A 19,249-nucleotide genomic window follows, 5' to 3' on the forward strand; every position below is an offset into this window, starting at 1 on the left:
TCCTATACATTATCCCGACAATAAAATACAATTAAAAAAAGAAAATATGGCTTCTACCAAGAGCAAGTTACTGTAATACTTACAAATTCTTCTAGTTAAGTATGATTGATGAGCTAAAAATTACCAGACAAACAGAAGGAGCCAGAGATAGTGCCACACATAAGAAATACCTGAGACTTTTGCATTTCTAAATGTTTTGGGATCTTGAATAAATACTGATAAATTATCTATTACTTTTATTTTTAATTTAATTTAAATTCTTGTGTTTGTTCTGACCATGGGGCTTGAACCAAATGCTGTCCCTGGGCTTTTTCACTCAACATTAGTGCTCTACCACTTGAGCCACAACTCCACTTCTGACTTTTTGGTGGTTAATTGGACATAAGTTAATGGATTTTTCTGCCCTGACTGACTTTGAACCATGATCCCCAGCATTTGTCTATGAGAATTTATTTTTTATAATAAGCCAACTGCTAAAATAAATAGATTTTTTCCTTAGATACTAGAAATAATGACTAATTCTGATGCCTAAGATTGACTTGTTTTTCCTTCTGTATATAAGGAATATGTCTTTCATAGGTTAGTATTTCCATAATATTTCATCCCCAAATTTAAAAACATATGTTCAAAAAAATCACTCAATTTTTGGCACATCAGACTGAAATCAGCTATTTTTATACTATCTTTCTGAAATAGCTAATTTCCCAAGCAATTTTGTGCATATCTTAAAAGATGCTGATGTGTTCATTTTGTTTGTTCTATATTGTCATGAAAACAATGTATCATTATAATTTCCATAGCCAAAATCTTTTCCATTCTTTTCATAGGTAGACAGTAATGTTACTACACAGATATGTGTACACTTGCTCAGAGAAATTTCTTCTGAGTTATTTTGGTTATAAATCCCTATGTATTCATGGGATTTTATTTGAATCTACTCTTGTTCTATTTAGCAGACTCCTTGAGTAACCACACCTATAAATATTCTTTGCTTACTCACTCACTACAAATGATTGTTTACTTCGCCATAGTTATATAACACATGTTTTTTTGTTTTTGTTGTTTTCTTCAGCTCTGGTATGTTGTCCACAAGTCTAGGTACACTATATCTCTCTAAACTATGTTTTTTAACCGATGTTTTAAATATGCTCCCAATAATAAATTTAATACTATAAAATTAGGCTGCAGTATAGAAGTGATCATTGATCAATATTTTTAAAAATATGCAAGTTTCAAGCTATAAGTTATAGTAGTGGTAATCATTATACGTTCTTACAGTAGTATAATGCCTCAATATTTGGAAGTTACACTGGAAACGGGTCATGTCTGGAATGCGTTCAATCAATATCATATGAGACAATCTTATTGGAAAATGCCTCAGTGTTTACAGTGTTTGACAGCTATGTATATCTGTTTAGACTAGACAGAGGAATAAGTAAAACGAAGTATTCAGGGTGAACAACTTTGAAATATTTCCAAAAATAGCAAAGCTTAATGCAAGAGTGCTCTAGAGAGGCTTGTAAAGAAGTGGGAGGTGTTACATTATCCCAGTTTATCTACAGGAAGTGAAACAAACAGTCTGAGGATTATTACAGATAGAAAGAAAGTCTTACAGAGGTAGGATCATGTTCACTGAGGATCAAACCCCTTAAAACGACAAAACAAAGCGGGAAATCAAGTCTAGGTATCTCCCAATTAATGGTCTTTTTTTGTTGTTGTCATTTCTCTTTGTATTGCAAAGGGAAAAAACTATACACTGCATTTAAAGGAGAATAATGAATTAAATCCACGTGATTAGAAATCCATGTGGTTAAGGGAAGGAGACGTTTCTTTTTAACAAAGTAAAAAAAATATACTTTTCTATTTTTGTTTTTATTTGGAAGGACGTAGAGACGATTATATTCCTTTGTTCTGGAGAAATTTAATAACAATGTATTTGTTGCTGCAGAACTTGTTTTCAGGAAATTTTCCATGAAGTTATGCTTTATGTTAAAAAATTATCAGGTGGACAGAAAAATTAAGCCAGAATTCAAACAAATAATAAATAGAAGGTTGGGTACTCTTTTTCTTTATCTACTTCCAAAATTGCTTACAAGATTATTTAATTACAAAATGTGATGTTGAAATTTTACCAAAAATGGACTTCTCTACACAATTTATGACTGAAGAATACTTTTTTCATATCTTTTTTAATGTAATTAATAGAAGGGTTACATGATATTTGCCAGATAGATGGTGCATTAATTCCCATACATTGATACCCTTTCACATGTCTTGGTCCCCATTTCCCTCCCCCCCCACCCCTCATCTTTTTTTCCCCCCGTTCCCTATCCAATTTCAAATAACTAAATATAAATGTATCCGATATATCAGGTAACAATGTGAGATACTGTAACAATATGAGATAACCAAGGGACAGCAAAAGAGCTTAGAGATAACATAGTACCTTAAGAACAACAATCATTCATTATATGGCTTATGTTTCTATATCCTAGAGATCTTTTCATTTAGCGTCCTTTCAGGGATCATTTCTATAGTATGTGAAGAATATTTTTACATCTACTTGTTCATTTACTTAACTATTTTGTGATGTTTGGAATCTACTCTAAGCATTGTGCTTAGTAAGCATTTTTGGTCTATTCCCAAGTAATATACCCAGCCCAAAGACTATTTTTTATTTACAGAATAAATTGAGCTTTTTTTAACTATGAGATTTAAAAAGAAAAAAAAAACCTTTGACTTTCATAACTAATCCAGTTTATTTATCTTTAATGACAAATAAAATATAACTACTATGGACACTGTTTACTAATTAGTATAAAGCAATTTTCTCACCTAAAATCTCAAGACTTATATAACACAAGCTATATTTGAATGCTTTTCATTTTTGGAGAGATCATTTTTAAGACATCAGCAAAATGGGCCTTACTTTTACTGTTTAGAAATTTTCATGTTCTATTCAAAGAACAGTTCTCACTCTAAAAGGGCTTCCCATTCTTAAATACAAATGATAAGTGGGTTCACAAACCAGCTCCTGTTTCTTTGAGTATGCACCAGAAGTATAAGTAAAAGATCCTCTTATTCTCAAACATAAAACCCAGCAGAACCATTTCTTTTAAGTATAAAACAATTGAAAGACAGTAAGAAAGCATAAATTCACTATAAACACTGAAATATACTGTTTCACCTAAAGAGGAGAAAAATAAATCAAAGATCTTCTTTCTAATCCTGAAACAGGTTATTATATTATAATTAATTCTAATAACATTAGCATATTATATAGTTATTAAATCTTAATATATTAAATTATTATTTACATATATTATCCCAAAGACAGGGATAATGTAAAGAAGTAACAAAGCTTTGCCATATCAATAAATTTTGTTGCATAAATCAGTCTCAATGGCTGAGACTGATTATTAATATTAATCTATTACATCCTACTTTATTGTATATCAATCCTAAAAACAGGAATAATATAAAGAAGTAACAATGCTTTGCTATACCAATAAATTGTATTGAATAAATCAGTCTCAATGGTTCCATCAAGATATATTCCATTTCACTAACCCATATAATTAAGCCTGTTGTGCTAGCAGTCATTGTCAATACCCCCAGTGAGACTCAAGGAATCACTTTAGTAGCAATTACTTATAATGATGACCTATTCTCATAAGGGAGAATATTGGTGTACTGACATCACCTCTGAACTAAGACTATATGTGTATCTGTACAAAATGAAAATGCTGCTAAGAAGGGCACTGGTGAAAAGCACTTACTAAAGTACACACAGGTTGTAGGTCATTGCTGGGAGCTAGAAATTTCATGAAAAAGATCAGAGACCATATTTACTTGCTTATTATCACAAAGAAATGAGAATACTAGTTGAATAGTACCTCAGTGTGATATAAGAGAAAAACAGTGATCTTTTCCTCGTGCACATGGAAATCTATCAAATAAAGGAGGACTATCAACCTAAGGAGAATATTAGATACACCAGTGGCAGCATTACTGAGAGATTAGTTTAAGATAAAGAAAATTTGTGATCATACTTGAGGAAAATATTTCTGGCATCTAGCCATCTTGCCAATCCTGGAGCTTGAACTTAGTGCCTGCACACTGTCCTTTGAGCTTTCTCAAGGCTAGTGCTTTACCGTCTCTACCTTTTTTTGTGTATGTGGTATCAAGGAATGGAACCCAGAGCTTCAGGCATGCTAGGGACCCACTCTACCACTAGCCCACACTCCTGGCCTGACCCACTAAAAATTTTTAATATAATTCATGGTAATATAAATTATATTTTGATATTAAGCATTAAAGTAGTATTTTAGAACCTCTATTCAAAATTCCTACTTGATAGTAATAAATGGTTTGCAGATAAATTTCCTTCCTCTTGACCAATACTTGTGATAAGATAGTTGGATCAGAGGATACAGCTGCACACAGAATAGATCAAAGCTAATTGGATTTTGTGGCAAACTGAACTCATGATCTGGACTTCCTCTAACTTAATATGCTAGAAGACCACAGAACAAACATGTTGGCACTGTTTTCACAAATTCACCTCTGTACTTTATGGTTCTTATCATTTTAAAGGATCAACTTTAGAGATGTTATTTTCAAAGGTGACCCCAAAGATCAGTAGGGAGACAGTTTAAAAATGTACCAGAAAATAGATTTTAGAGTCAGAAGAAATATAAACAACCCAGATACAAAATTAAAAGAATAATTCATGTTTATTTAGTACAAAGTCAGACCCTCAGAAGTTTAGCAGACCTAATCTCTCATTTCACTAGTACAAAAAGAAGACAAGACTGTGATGGAGGCTATACAGTTAATGACCTACATCCTTCCTCTCCCATCCTTCCCCTGGCCACCTTCCATCACACAGACAGAAAAGTTACAAACCCCCATTCTCAGATTCCCCTGAAGTGAAGCATTATTATGTGTCACAGGCAAAGAAGTAATAACAACTGGCAATACTGTGACCTCTAACAATGTCTAGAAAGTTATTTATTTTCTGTGATAACAGAAAGGTCAAAGTGGCAGACATCTCTTTTATTTGGCATAAATCCCACTATGTAATTTGGACTTGTGATAGAAACTACAAAATCAGCATCCAAGATGACCTGTTTCTACACCGCAAATGGGTGAAAATATCTAGTGTATGCCTAAACTATGCAGAGTTGTCAATTCATTACAGTAGCAGAAATGTATTGGCTTCTTTCTATTTCTGGAAATATGAAAAGGCAGGCAGTCACAGTAAAAAAAAACAGTGGGGGTATGTCAGAGTTCTGTATAGGGTCAGAACAAGCTAACTACAGAGAAGGAAAGATAGGGTCTGTGTCACCGAAGTGTGATGGGTCCTCTTGAAAGATCAAACTAAAGTGTTGTTGAGGACTGGAAAGTAAGGAGAATGCATACAATACTGTCCTCAGAATAAAGGGGGAAAACTCACATGTCCAGAGCACAGACACATGAAAGGAAATAATTGAAGGAAACAGTCCCTTAGGTCTATAACTGGTAGAAAGTGAAGCTTAGTGGCAGGACAGGGAAGAACACCAAGGCAAACAATAGATGTAGTGCTGAGGCAGGGGTAGTGTAAACAGACTTAGTTACCAAAAGTAGTAAGGCACAAGAGTTCATGTCAAAGAAAAGCTTTCTTTTTGTTTGTTTATTATATACCAGGAAAAACATTAGGTATATTAGATATTACGCCTTCAAATCCTCACAACCATTCAGCATGATTATTTTCCATGAAAACAAAATAATAGCAACCTCACAATATTTAAGTAAAATGAGCATTAAAATTATAAAATCAATATAAAAATTAAGCCAAGATTCTGGTAATCTTTCTTCTCTTCTCACTACTACTACTAAGATAAACCAACAAATAGTACTCCTATGTCATGTATTCTTGGGATAAATGACATTACCTATAGAAAAAGTAAGTACAGATTAAAGAAATTAACCCACGGTATAGAATTACCCTGGGTTACCACAGCAACAGTAAAGGAAGGTGAGTAGAAGACTTGAGGAGAGAATTTTGATTCATTCAGGGAAATTCAAAAAGCTAGATGTTACAAACAAAAACCTAAGTGATAAACATTTCTGAAGATTTGCAATAATCTTAGTCACTTTATTGGAGGTTCCTCAAAAATTAAAACTAGACCTTCCTACAACCCAGCAATACCACTCCTGAGCTTCAACCCTTAGCATCATAACCCAGTAATATGACAAGGACACCTTCACAGCCATGCTCATCGTTGCACTATTCACAATAGCCAAGTGATGGAAAAAAAAAAAAAAAAAGATGCTCCACCACAGATGAATGGATACAAAAAAATGTGGTAATATGTACAATGGAATTCTATATAGTCACCAGACAAGATAAAACAATGACATTCGCTGAGAAGTGGATGGAACTAGAGCAAACCATGTTGAGTGAGACAAAAGAAACAAAAGGCGCATGGTCTCCTTGATATGTGGATATCAGATCCAAACAATACAAGAGCGATGACTCAATACTCTGATACTCAAGATCATTGAGATGATCCTGGAAATATAAATATAACTACGTAGACATAAAAATCTGTGTGCCAAGAGTTTGGCCTACTGGTAGAGTGCTTGCCTAGCATGCACAAAGACCTGGGTTCGATTCCTGGGTACCACATACATAGAAAAACCCGGAAATGGTGCTGAAGCTCAAGTGGAAGAGCTCTAGCCTTGAGAAAGTCCAAGGAAGCCCAGGAATGGCAAACAAAAATCTATGATGGGACATATACTATATAGACATAATGTTATACAGATCGATATATATCTATGACATACTAACTCTCAGCTTAATTTTAATTTTGTTCTTCAAGTTATGTGCCAGTGATTGCATATAGAGGTCCCATTCTTGAATACTTACTTACCTATTAAACTTGGCATTTGAAATATGACGTAAAAATCAATGTTAATAAATTCTTTATAAAAATATAGATATCATTGACATGAAACGTTTTTTCTTAGTGAAGGGATAGCAATTAAAGGGTACAATACTTCAGGAAAAATAAGCATATATTCTTAACAAACATCGGCAAAGCTTTTAAAATTTCAGTTTGATTTCAATAAACATGGTTTAATAAGAAATAACTGACTTCAGAGGCTAAGTTCTGAGAGTTGAGATTCAAAGTCAACCCATACAGATATATCCATGAGATATGCAGCATCATTAATTAACCATCAAAAAGCCAGAAGATATATAGCATACATAACAGAGTATCAGCCATAGGTGCAAAGGCCAAATCAAAGAACAAGGCCCCAAATTCAAACACAATGACTGCACTAGTGCCACCACCACCACCAACAATAAAAACGACATGGAAACAATTTGGGATCATTGGGGTACATTATTTCTCTCTTAAGGAGGGAATGCAAAAGGCCCACACATACAAACTTACATTGCTCCATTGGTGTAGACAGTATCGCTTCCTTCCACATACTGCACCTGAGCTGGATAGACATGCTGTACCTGCTGCACAGTCTGGACCTGCTGTACCTGAAAAACAAATGTCAAGATGACAGTGAGAGGTGGGCAATACACAGAAACAAAACACAGAACTAGATTTACCAATAGTTTTCTCCATAGCCTATTGGTAAACCCAAGAAGGAGTCACAATAAAAACAAAGATTACGCTTATTACAAGACAAGCACTGGTGGGGTCTAGAACAATGGTAGCATTTGTGCTAAATCAATTCCATAGTAGTCTTATAGGCATGTATAGATTTGCATGCTTAAAAATGTTCCAGTTTAAAATCATGAAACTTGCTCATTCATTTAATAATTTACAGAATTCTATTTCATTATATAAGGCAAAATTTATTTTTTAATTGAACAGTCATAATGAAAAGTCATAAACATGGAAAAATAGTTTATTCCATTCTTGAATGCATGTACTCATTTTCTAAGATAAATGAGTAGTCACCAGCTCCCTCCTATTATCCCTACCCGTATTATTTAAAAGCAGTTCCAAGGATTATATGATTTCACTGGTAAGTATCTCAATTTGTTAGGTCTAAAAGATAAGACTTGTTTCTTTGTGGTAGTGGGGACTGAAGTGAGGGCATCATATGTACTACGCAGGTGCTCTATAATTTGAGCCATGTTTCAGCCTTTATTTTTTTCTTGCACTAGGAAATTTCTGGACAAGGTCCTACTTTATGTTACTTTATACCTGGGGCTGGACTACGTACGGTATTTGTCCTCCTACTTATGCTGTCCTTTGTAGCTAGGGATAACAGACACACAAGCCACTGCAACTAGTCATTGTGCTTTCCCTGTAAACTGGGATTATAGGCATGTAGTCTCAAGAACTTCATACTTCAAACTGCAACCCTTACATCTCTTGTCTATCAAGTAGCTTGTAGTATAGGCTTGAGCTAAAAGTCAACAAACTACTTTTTATTTATTTATTTTTTTGGTGGGTCATGGGTTTGAACTTGGCCTGTGCACTGTCCCTGAGCTCTTCAGCTCAAGGCTACCACCCTACCCCTGGGCCTGGGCATTGTCCATGAGCTTTTCAGCTCAAGGCTACTGCCCTACCCTTGAGTCATGGAACCATTTTCCATTTTCTATAAGTTAGAGATAAGAGTCTTGGGTCCTTTTGTGCCTGGACTGGCTTTGAACCTGGATCCTCAGATCTCAGCCTCCTGTGTAGCTAGGATTACAGGCATGAGCCACCGCAAAAGCACTGTTTTTAAAATGAGTATTAGGGGCCAGGAGTTTGGCCTAGTGGTAGAGCACTTGCCTAGCATACACGAATACCCAGGTTCAATTCCTCCATACCACAAACATAGATAAGGCTGGAAGTGATGCTGTGGCTCAAGTGGTAGGGTTCTAGCCTTGAGAAAGTCCAAGGACTTGGGCTTGCTCAGGCTCTGAGTTCAAGTCTCTTCATTAATCAAATTTGTGTCACTTTTTAAATGACTTTGTAAGATTGGTTCAATTTAAAGTCTTAAACAAGGTCTACACAAATACATATGATTAATATTTTCTTGCCTTTTGATCTCAAATCCTGTCCCATTCTTTTTATTTCTCTCTCCTTAGTTTTAGAAGAAATTAAATCATCTACTTAAATGGACCACTAGTATTCTAGATTTGGCTAGTAGCATCCATCAATTGTTATTAAATATGTCCTTCCAATCTCCTAAAAAAATTTGGCAGTGTTAAATTTGATTTAAAGGATCAGATGGATGTTTTTAGCTGGATTCTTCTATGACAATGTTCCCTAATTAATGGTTTCTTTGAGAATACTAATAGTCATCAAAGAGCATTTTGTAAGGTAGTTTCATTGATAAGAGTAGAAAACTTGTGGTTGCAGAATTCTAATCCCGTTTTTAATAGCAGCCTCTTATAAGGAAAAAGTTTATGTAATTACTGTACTTACTTAGCAACTTTTTTTTTTTTTTTTGCCAGTCCTGGGCTTGAGCTCCGGGCCTGAGCCCTATCCTTGGACTTTCTCAAGGATAAAGCTCTACCAATTGAGCCACTTCCAGCTTTTTTCTATGCATGTGGTACCGAGGAATCGAACCCGGGTCTTCGTGCATGCTAGGCAAGCACTCTATCACTAGGCCAAACTCCCCGCCCTACTTAGCAACTTTTTAAAAAGATCATATAGATAAAATAGAATAACTAAATGATTCTTTTGCTTTTAAACAATGACTTTTTATCCTGGGGTCCTCTCCAAAGAGGACCAACATGTTTTTATTTAATTTTAATGAAAAAGGCTACAGGTGAGGCTTACATGGGAGGATACATGCCTAGCAAATAGAACCCTGAGGACAAACATTTTTCCAGCAGACATCTGATAAAGAGTGTGAGAAAAAAATTGGGCATCCTCTGTTTAAATTATTAAACTTAATTTCTCTTTAATTAATATTATCTAGACATTTATAGGTATTTCCCTCTTTTTCTTTTTTTCTTTTTGCCAATTCTGGGGCTTGAACTGTCCTGGGCACTGTCCATGAGGTTTCTCAAGGTTAGCATTTTGCCACTTGAGCCAGAGCACCATTTCTGGCTTTTTCAATATATGTGATACAGAGGAGTCAAAACCAGAGCTTAACCAATCTACTATTTCTTTTCAGGCCTGATTAAAAATTTAGTGTCTTCCAAAAAGGATACAACTCAGTGACAATATACTTTGTATTAATATTCACAAGGTCCAGGGTTTGATCTTTAGTTTCTCTAAAAATAATCTTCAGCAACTTATTTTATCACACTGAAAACTATTCCTGAGTTCTCAGGACTCATTAATACTAACGTACGTTCCTAACTGACTCTCTTCTTGGGACTCCATATAGTTGGCAAAATACATTAATTTGGAAAGTAGGGTAGTTTTAAATCCTGTGAGATAACTGGCTGTTTATATATTAGTGTGGTCAGTTTAGTTCTTTAAGTAATAATTCCCTTTGCATAAGATAAAAACATCTAACAAGGGAATTTTGTGGAGATCTAAAGAAATTAAGTATAGATAAAAGTATATTTCTGGCCTATATGATAACACAGTAAACAATGAATAAATGATAAAATTATCTATGAAATGCCTTAAGAATGAGTTATATCTTTTATATCTATGCAAATTTCATCTTTGTATCCTACTTGGTTTAACCCATACATATGCACAGTAAGTATTTACCAAGGAACTTTTAAAATAATATAATTCTATAATTAAAGTAGAAGTCAAACAGAAAATGTGAAGAATCTTGGAAATGAGATATGAGGAGATGAAGGTTAACTTCTCAAGGACAGCAATATATAAATACAACTCGATCATATGGAGACTGTGCAGTTGAGTATAAAAATATGTCATGATTCTTCACATAAACTCTAAGAGTAATGAAGTGAATAGAGGATAAAATTAAATACTTAAAATGCTAAATTACAATTGTAATTGTTACCTAGCATGTATTTTTTTTGTCAATCATTAAAAAAAAACTGGATTTAAGATGGTCTTCTTTGTTGTTGCTGTTGGTTATGGTGCTTGAACTCAGGGCCTTGGCACTGTCCCTGAGCTCATTTACTCATGAGTAGAGCTCAACCACTTTGAGTCACAGCTCCACTTCCAGTTTTTTTTCGTTGTTGTTTCTTTGGTTTTGGGAGGGGATCATGGGCTTGAACTCTGGGCCTGGCCACTGTCCCTGAGCTCTTCAGTCCAAGGCTAGCCCCCTACCCCTGGGTCTGGGCATTGTCCCTGAGCTCTTCAGTTCAATGCTACTCCCGTATTCCTTGAGCTATAGCCCTACTTCCCTTTTTCTAGTGATTAATTGGAGATGAGTCTCACATCTCACAGTCTTTAGTGCCTAAGCTGGCTTTGAACTGGGATCCTCAGATCTCAGCCTCCTGAGTAGCTACAATTAGAGGTGTGAGCCTCTGCACCTGGCAACTTCCAGTGTTTGAGGAGTTAACTGGACATAATAGCCTCACAGGTTGATGGGGATTGGGGGTAGAGAACTTTTCTGCCTGGTCTGGCTTTGAACTGTCATCCTCAAATCTCAGCCTCATGAGTAGTCAGGAGTTACAGGCATGAGCCATCAATGCCTGGCTTAAGATGATCTTAACACAATTGAGTTAAGGTAAGAAATGAAGTAGAATGTGTGGTTTTGCAAATGCTTTAACAGCTGATAAGATTCTACATCTGTAAAATTAATATATTTGTACTGGTACAAAATAGTTTTAAATTATATTTTGAGAAGCTCAAAAAAAGAAATGAATGTATACATACACCATATAGTTTGAAAAGACTTTAAAGAAGTGAAAGTGGAAAAGCCATATAACGAATGATTGTTGTCCTTAATGTACTATGTTGTCTCTCATCTCCTTTGCTATCCCTTGGTTATCTCATATTGTTATAGTATCTCACCTTGTTATCTGATATATTGAATTTATCTATATTTGGTTATTTGAAATTTGATAGGGAAGGGGGGAAAACCAAGACGGGTGGGGGGTGTAGGGGGAAGGGTAATGGGTACCAAGACATGTGAAAGGGTATCAATGTATGTGAATTAATGCACCTTCTATCTGGCAAATATCATGTAACCCTTTTACTAATTACAATAAAAAAAAAGAAGTGAAAGCGGAAGAAGCAAGAAAAGAGGGACTAAAAGGACAGGAAAAGACAAAAAGAAAAAGAAGGAAATGTGCCTATTTTGTGTACATATGACTCATTTCATGAATGAGAAATTCAGATTTTGGAAAAAAAATCCTGAATTATTTTTCAGGTTCATCATCTGATTTTCTTTGTTTCACAGTGGAACTGCCTTTATTAGTAAGATAAATTAGAAAGCTACAGAAATGCTGTCTTGTATCTCAAGTTCAAGTCAATCATATCCAAGAAAATTTCTGTGTTGATAGAGAGAGTTGGTTTGGAGTTACAACTCAAGTTACATAAGGAGCAATGAAAATGCTATAATTCCAGTCCATCCTTTCAAGCAATAATACACATATATCAGTAATATTTTTACATAATACTATATTCTAAAAGTCTAGTGCAGAGTAAAAATACCAGAAATATTTTATAATTGCACAGCAATTAAATAGTTTTGTACCAATTAAAAGAAATATCCAGTGAATATTTATGAAATTTGTAATTTTTTCTAATATAGATAAGTGTCTCCTTAGGAACTTAATAAAATCAGCAAGAAATACCTATTATTCCAAAATGAACTGTTAATACTGCTTAATGTAGCATTAAAAACCACAGGTATAACTGCATGCTATCTTCTGTTTTTAAAATAGCTGTGGTTTTTCTTTATGGTTGTTTGAAATGGACTATGTGAAGTTATTTCTTTTTTTCTCCTCCTTTGGCTTAGACCCCGTTGTCACTGTATATGATTTTGGTCCCCTGTGCAGTGTATACAGGCTTATCTTAATTAGGGAGGAGAAGGGGAAAAACAAAATGGTGAGGCAAAGGACAAAGAGTGATAGCCACAAGACGCTACGTTGGAAATGAACTTTCCAACTTGGGAGGTGGAATGGGGAAAAGGGAAAGTAGAAGAAAAATGAGGGAGGGAGTTAACAATGTTCAAGAAGAAATGTACTTGCTACCTTAAGTATATAACTGTAACCCCTCTGTACATCACCTTGTCAATTAAATTAAATTAAAAAAATTAAAATAGCTTGACTAAATATATTCCAATATTACTTAGCATTATAAAATATTAATTTGGTTCAGGTATTTGCTAAATGCTTACATATTCTAAATATTTTATTTTAATTTTCATTAACTTGGTACAGGAACTATTTGATAAGGCTTTCTAAGCAAGACTGGGAAACTAGCAGCTCACAAACATTTCACTACCATTCCACACAACTTAATTTCCTACCTGTATTGGTGAAATCTTTAAACGGAAACATTTGCTGCTGTTGACAATATCCAGGACAAGGTTTAAATGAACTCTATAAAACTAAATATATAGGGAACAGGGGAAAACAAGATGAGGGGTGGGGGGGAGGGAAATGGGGACTAAGACATGTGAAAGGGTATCAATGTATGGGAATTAATGCACCATCTATCTGGCAAATATCATGTAACCCTTCTATTAATTACAATAAAAATATATGGGAAAAAACTAAATATACCTCATAATTTAATTGACATCTCCAAAATAAATGGCCAAAAAGGAAAATAAAGAGAATTAACATATTTTTCCAGCAGTATCAAAATTTAATAAATAGTGAAATGGTCAAAATGTCAACTAAAGAATATGAACAATGGTAGAATAATCAGTGATATTCAACCTTTATTTTATTTTATTTTATTTTAATTTTGTGGGTCATAGGGCTTGAACTCTAGGCCTGGCCGCTGTCCCTGAATTCTTCAGCTCAATGCTGTTGCGCTACCCCTGGGCCTGGGCATTGTCCCTGAGCTCTTCAGCTCAAGACTACCATCCTACCCTGAGCCAAGCACCACTTCTCATTTTCTACAGGTTAATGGGAGATAAGAATTTCAGGTGTGGGGACCGGGAGTTTGGCCTAGTGGTTAAAGTGCTTGCCTAGCATGCATGAAGACCCGGGTTCAATTTCTCGGTACCACATACATAGAAAAAAGCCGGAAGTGGTTCTGAGGCTCAAGTGGTAGAGCTCTAGCCTTGAGAAAGTCCAAGGACAGTGCTCAGGCCCTGAGCTCAAGCCCAGGACTGGCAAAAAAAAAAAAAAAAAAAAAAAGAATTTCAGGTCTGTTTGTGCCCGGGATGGTTTTGAACCTTGATCCTCAGATCCCAGCCTCCTGAGTAGCTAGGATTACAGGTGTGAGCCATCATGCCAGGCTACAATTTTTTTTTTAAATAATTATCTGTTTGAAGAGTAAAAGTCACCTAAATTCACAAAATTGAGAATGACATTGTGCTAAATTTTTAAGAATGTTGACTGTAATGAGGCCTAATTACAAAACATTTTATTATAAATTTATCTTTTCTGTCAATTGAATAAAAAATTGTTCATGATGCAAATAAATGCAACAATGCATAAATGCAACAATGAATTTATATTCATGTAAACTACATGTTTAGAATATAGCATTCTTCTATAGGTATAAACAAAATGAATGGAAGCAATTTATACTGCTATTCAAATGTAGCATATACTTATTTACTTTATATAACTTTTCATAATTTGTATTATTTACAAGAGAAGTGAATAACAAAACAGATTATATACAAAGAAATTGTGCTAGTTTAACAGAACCTATTAGTACATTTTGCAAATTTTAACTAATTTGCATAATATGTTATTTTGAATGTGCTTCAAGAAAAACAAAATGAATCATACTTCAGAACATAAACGCTTTTCAACAATAAGTGGAATCATTTATTAGTCAGTTCACAATCATTCTAATACATTTGTAAAAATTTCTTCACTTGTCAAGAGCTTCATCGCCTTGCTCATATAATAGCTTTTCTTAGACACCTGGTTAGCATTAAATACTCTGCACTACTTAGATCTAAGAACTCTCAAAAGCTGCATTAATCTATACTAACATGTATAGAAACATCACAATAAATCCTATTGCAATAATGTAAATAATTATTAAAGCTCATTAAGGTCACATCTTAAGGTTACTATCTACAAAAGATAGTAAAAGGCCTTTTAGAAATTTTTAAATGGAAATTTTAAAATAGTTATGTTGAGGTTCTCAAGTAACTGACCAAATGTGTCAAAGGTATAAAAGTGACTCACATATTGTCAGGTATAAATAACAGAGTTGCAGGAAAGACATTCAGAGTAGTAAAAAAGAGTAGATAGTGAATGAGAAAAGTTATTTGTAAGAAAATAGAAGAAACAGAACTCTCCAAATATTTCCAAACCAGTACGTTGTAGGGAAATAAAAGAATTGAAGAAATATGTCAAAAATCCAAGAGAACACAGGGTTGAGATACTAAAAGGGATAATAGGAGAATATAAAAATTAAAAGGAAAGCCTGGAGATGGGCTCACACCTGTAATTCTAGGTATATGGACAGTTGAAATCTGAGGATCTGCATTCAAAACCAGACTGAGCAAAGTCATCATGTATCTTTTCTCCAATTAATCATCCAAAAGGATGGAAGTGAAAGTAAGGCATAAATGATAGATCAGCAGCTATGACTAAAAAAGCACCAACCTACACACACACACACAGGAAAAAAAGAGGGAAGAAAAATGACTGATTTGACCAACAGGCAGGGTATTAGAAAAATTAAAAAGTAAATGAATCACGCTTCAGATTATTTAGTGAAACCTTTATAAGAACAAGCTCAACAACCATTGAGAACTTTCCCTGTAGGTAAAGGTTGTTTATGTTTTATGTCCACATAATAACACAATGAACATAAAGCATGGCTAAGCGATGCAATGGTTTGCAAGGATTGCAGAGGGTGAAGAGTTCCTTAAATTCTGTCTCATGCATTCACTGAGAAATAAGAAACTTTCCCAGAGCTTTAAACATTAATGAACAGATCTCACCCTAAAATATTTAATGGTAACTACAATTTTTTTAAAAAAGCATCAAGGGGGCTGGGAGTTTGGCCTAGTGGTTAAAGTGCTTGCCTAGCATGCATGAAGACCGGGGTTCGATTCCTCGGTACCACATACATAGAAAAAAGCCAGAAGTGGTGCTGAGGCTCAAGTGGTAGAGCTCTAGCCTTGAGAAAGTCCAAGGACAGTGCTCAGGCCCTGAGCTCAAGCCCAGGACTAGCAAAAAAAAAAAAAAAAAAAAAAAGCACCAAGGGTGAAAGGGACAATTAATAAATAAATATGAAATATACAGTAGATAGAGGATATACTGAGGTAACAGGCAGCAGTTAATATGTTCAAATTACATATATATGAAAATGTTGCAGTGAAACAACTATTTTGTACATTCAACAAAAATAAAATGATGACTCAGTTCAAAGCTTTCTATCAGCTATGTCCTTTACTTTAAGTGAAAGAAACCCTATTGACAGCAGTGTGTGCTTCAAAACAGGGAGTTCTCCCCAGGACTGCCTTGGGATTAGGGAATGAAGAGGGCAGAGAGGGAACTACCTAAAACGGGCAAAGTAAATTTCATGGCATAAAAAATGTCTTATTTTGGTCAAAATTATAGAAATAGGATACAATCCTATTGTAAAACAGGGATTTATCAATTTTTGTATGATGTCATGAAGACATAAATATAAGGTAAAACTTATGTGGGGGTATAATAAAGACACACCATTATAGTATACTGTAGTTTTTTCTGTTGTTTTTTGTATTTCTGGTATTTCTGTTTAATGTTAGCAATAGATTCTTTTTAATACAATGGATGAACGGATAGAGTAAATCAATTTTGAGCTAAAATAACACAACCAATTTAGTTTCTGTAGCATCATTGCTAATTTGTAATCTTTAATTTTAATCATTTATATTAGAGGAAAATGCTTAGAATTAAATCAGTGTTTCAATTTATATAGCTCTAAAACGTATTATAATAGCTATCAGATAACTGATACAGATATTCTCTGACTTCAGCAATAATTTTAGTGATTTTTATAACTGGAATCTTAAAATCCAATGCAAGGCAATGATGATAAATTATTAAGCAACTAAGAAATTTTACATGAGGCCAGAAATTTAAATTAGGCAAGACTTCCCTTTAACAAATGTATCATGTTAGAAAAGCAGTTATAGCAAATAGATTCATCATCTTAAGTAACATGAAGTGAGTTGGAAGAAGTCCAAGATATAGTACTATAACTGCTGAATGATTGAGATGGATTAACAAATGCAACATAACATAATTCAAGTTAGGTGAGAACAGAAGGTTAGCATAGGAAGTACTATTCGTCTTTATTCAGTTTAAGTAATACTAAAAGGAAAAGACTTTGCTACTCTCTACTCTAAAAAGATAAATGCAACTAGCACCTGAAAGAACTAAGTTTGGGAACAAGAACAACTGCCTTTGCAGTTTGAAGATCACAGAACCTAATACCAAACCTGACTAGAAGATATATTTCTGAAACTGATCACCAAAAAAATTTGCTGAAACTGTGTCTACATGTAATACAGGTACAGTAAGTGCTGTGGGTTATTTCCATATACATTCAACTTTACCACTCACTGTATAAAGCCCATCTTCTCACTAAATCATCCACCTTTGGAGGAGAGGAGGAAGTAGTGGTGTTGTGAGATTTCTCAAAGCCTTAGTCTGATTACTCGCAAGTTAGCAAGAGATGCCAGAAAAGTTCCCCCATGCATACCCCTCCCCAGTGACCAGAAAGAATCAGGGTGGCAATACCTAGGCTTCCTCACTCTCAGAGTAAGATAACTCTGAAATGTGTTTTGAATTTCTTACCCACCTCCAATTATCCACATTCTTTCATAGTAATTAAATTTGTGTCAATAAAGGTCTTCTTCCCTATCTGCATTTAGTGATATCCTGCTGATGTTTTCAGGGATCATCTCCCAAGAAATCTACTTATAGTAAAATTCTTGCCTCAAGCCTACTTCTTTACTATACAGAGAAGCAATATTGATACCATTTACATCACAATTCTTATACTAACATACTAATACCCTCTTGTGTACTTAAGGGATTTTGTAGTAGCAGTGGTTGTTGTTTTTTCTGCCAAGTCCTGGGGATTGAACTCAGGGACTAAGCACTGTCCTTGGGCTTTCTCAAACCTAGAGCTCTACCATTTGAGCCACAGCACCACTTTCAGTTTGGTTTTTTTTTTTTTAATTTAAATATGTGGTACTAACGAATCAAGCCTGGGTCTTCATGCACGCTAGGCAAGCACCCTACCACTAGGTCACACTCCTGGCCCCTGTTCTTAGTTTTTAAAATAACTTTCATAATATAAGAAATATAAAACTTTCATTTTAATAGTGATAAAAAATATCAAAACAATTGAATAGTAGCCATCTATTGTAGCCTGTTATGTGGAAGTGCCTGTTAGCAAATATTTGAAAAATGTTACAGATTTGCTGCACCAAACTGACTTCACTGAAGTCATCAAGCAAGCAAGAGAATAGAAGAGGAAATAATTTTCCCATTCTGTGATGAGGTAGCTTCTCAAAGCCCTTTCCTACAATCCACTGGGTTGAACTCTGGCATCTAAAATCACTTCTCATTCCAGTAAAGCATGCATTCCAGGCTTCAAAAGATATCCTATCACCTACCAGACAACCCTAAAAACTGGCATTCACAACAATTAGAGATCTTTTTTCTGATCTCACTGACCCTTATTAAAGTTTTTTTTTTTAACTACTAAATTAGAGTTTACAATTCTAATTTCCTCTGTAGCTGTGACCATGGCAATTTCCTTCTCTGAGAGTCAGCTAGCTCAACTTTGAAATCAGAAAATCAAAGGAGAATTGTGTTTTCCTTTGCTGTTATGTTCTTTTAGGGCTAAAATGGGTTGGACAATGGAAAGCTCTAGAATTTCCAGCTTCATTCCTCCATAGAGGCTCTAGGCGAACCAGTTTTATATGCACAGAAATTGAGAGAAAGGGTTAGAAAGACAGTAAGAAAAAAGAAAAGACCTGATTTTAAAACAAACAGCTACTGCCTGGTATAGGTGGCTCACACCTGTACTCCTAAGCACCCAGGAGGCTGACATCTGGAGGATTGCAGTTTGAGGCCAGCCCAGAGGGAGAAAGCCCTTGAGATGTTTGTCACCAGTTAACCACCCAAACACCAGAAGTAGCTCTGTGGCTCAGAGGGAGAGATCTAGCCTTGAGCAGAAAAATTTGGTGCCAAGTCCAAGTTTAA

General features: G+C 34.8%; 1 protein-coding gene across 9 annotated transcripts in view; it reads right to left on the reverse strand.

The window, feature by feature from the left end:
* Rfx3 (regulatory factor X3) overlaps window positions 1–19,249 on the reverse strand; it is a 246,510-nt gene that overhangs the window by 87,630 nt on the left and 139,631 nt on the right. For all 9 annotated transcript variants that reach the window (XM_090329712.1, XM_090329716.1, XM_090329714.1 and 6 more), the window contains one exon: window positions 7,446–7,543. In XM_090329712.1, the coding sequence (XP_090185838.1) occupies window positions 7,446–7,543 (98 nt within the window). The remainder of the gene's footprint in view (window positions 1–7,445; window positions 7,544–19,249) is intronic.

Source organism: Megascapheus bottae, chromosome 3 (genome assembly GCF_031878675.1).
Source record: "Megascapheus bottae isolate mThoBot1 chromosome 3, mThoBot2.hap1, whole genome shotgun sequence".
Lineage (NCBI taxonomy): Eukaryota > Metazoa > Chordata > Mammalia > Rodentia > Geomyidae > Megascapheus > Megascapheus bottae.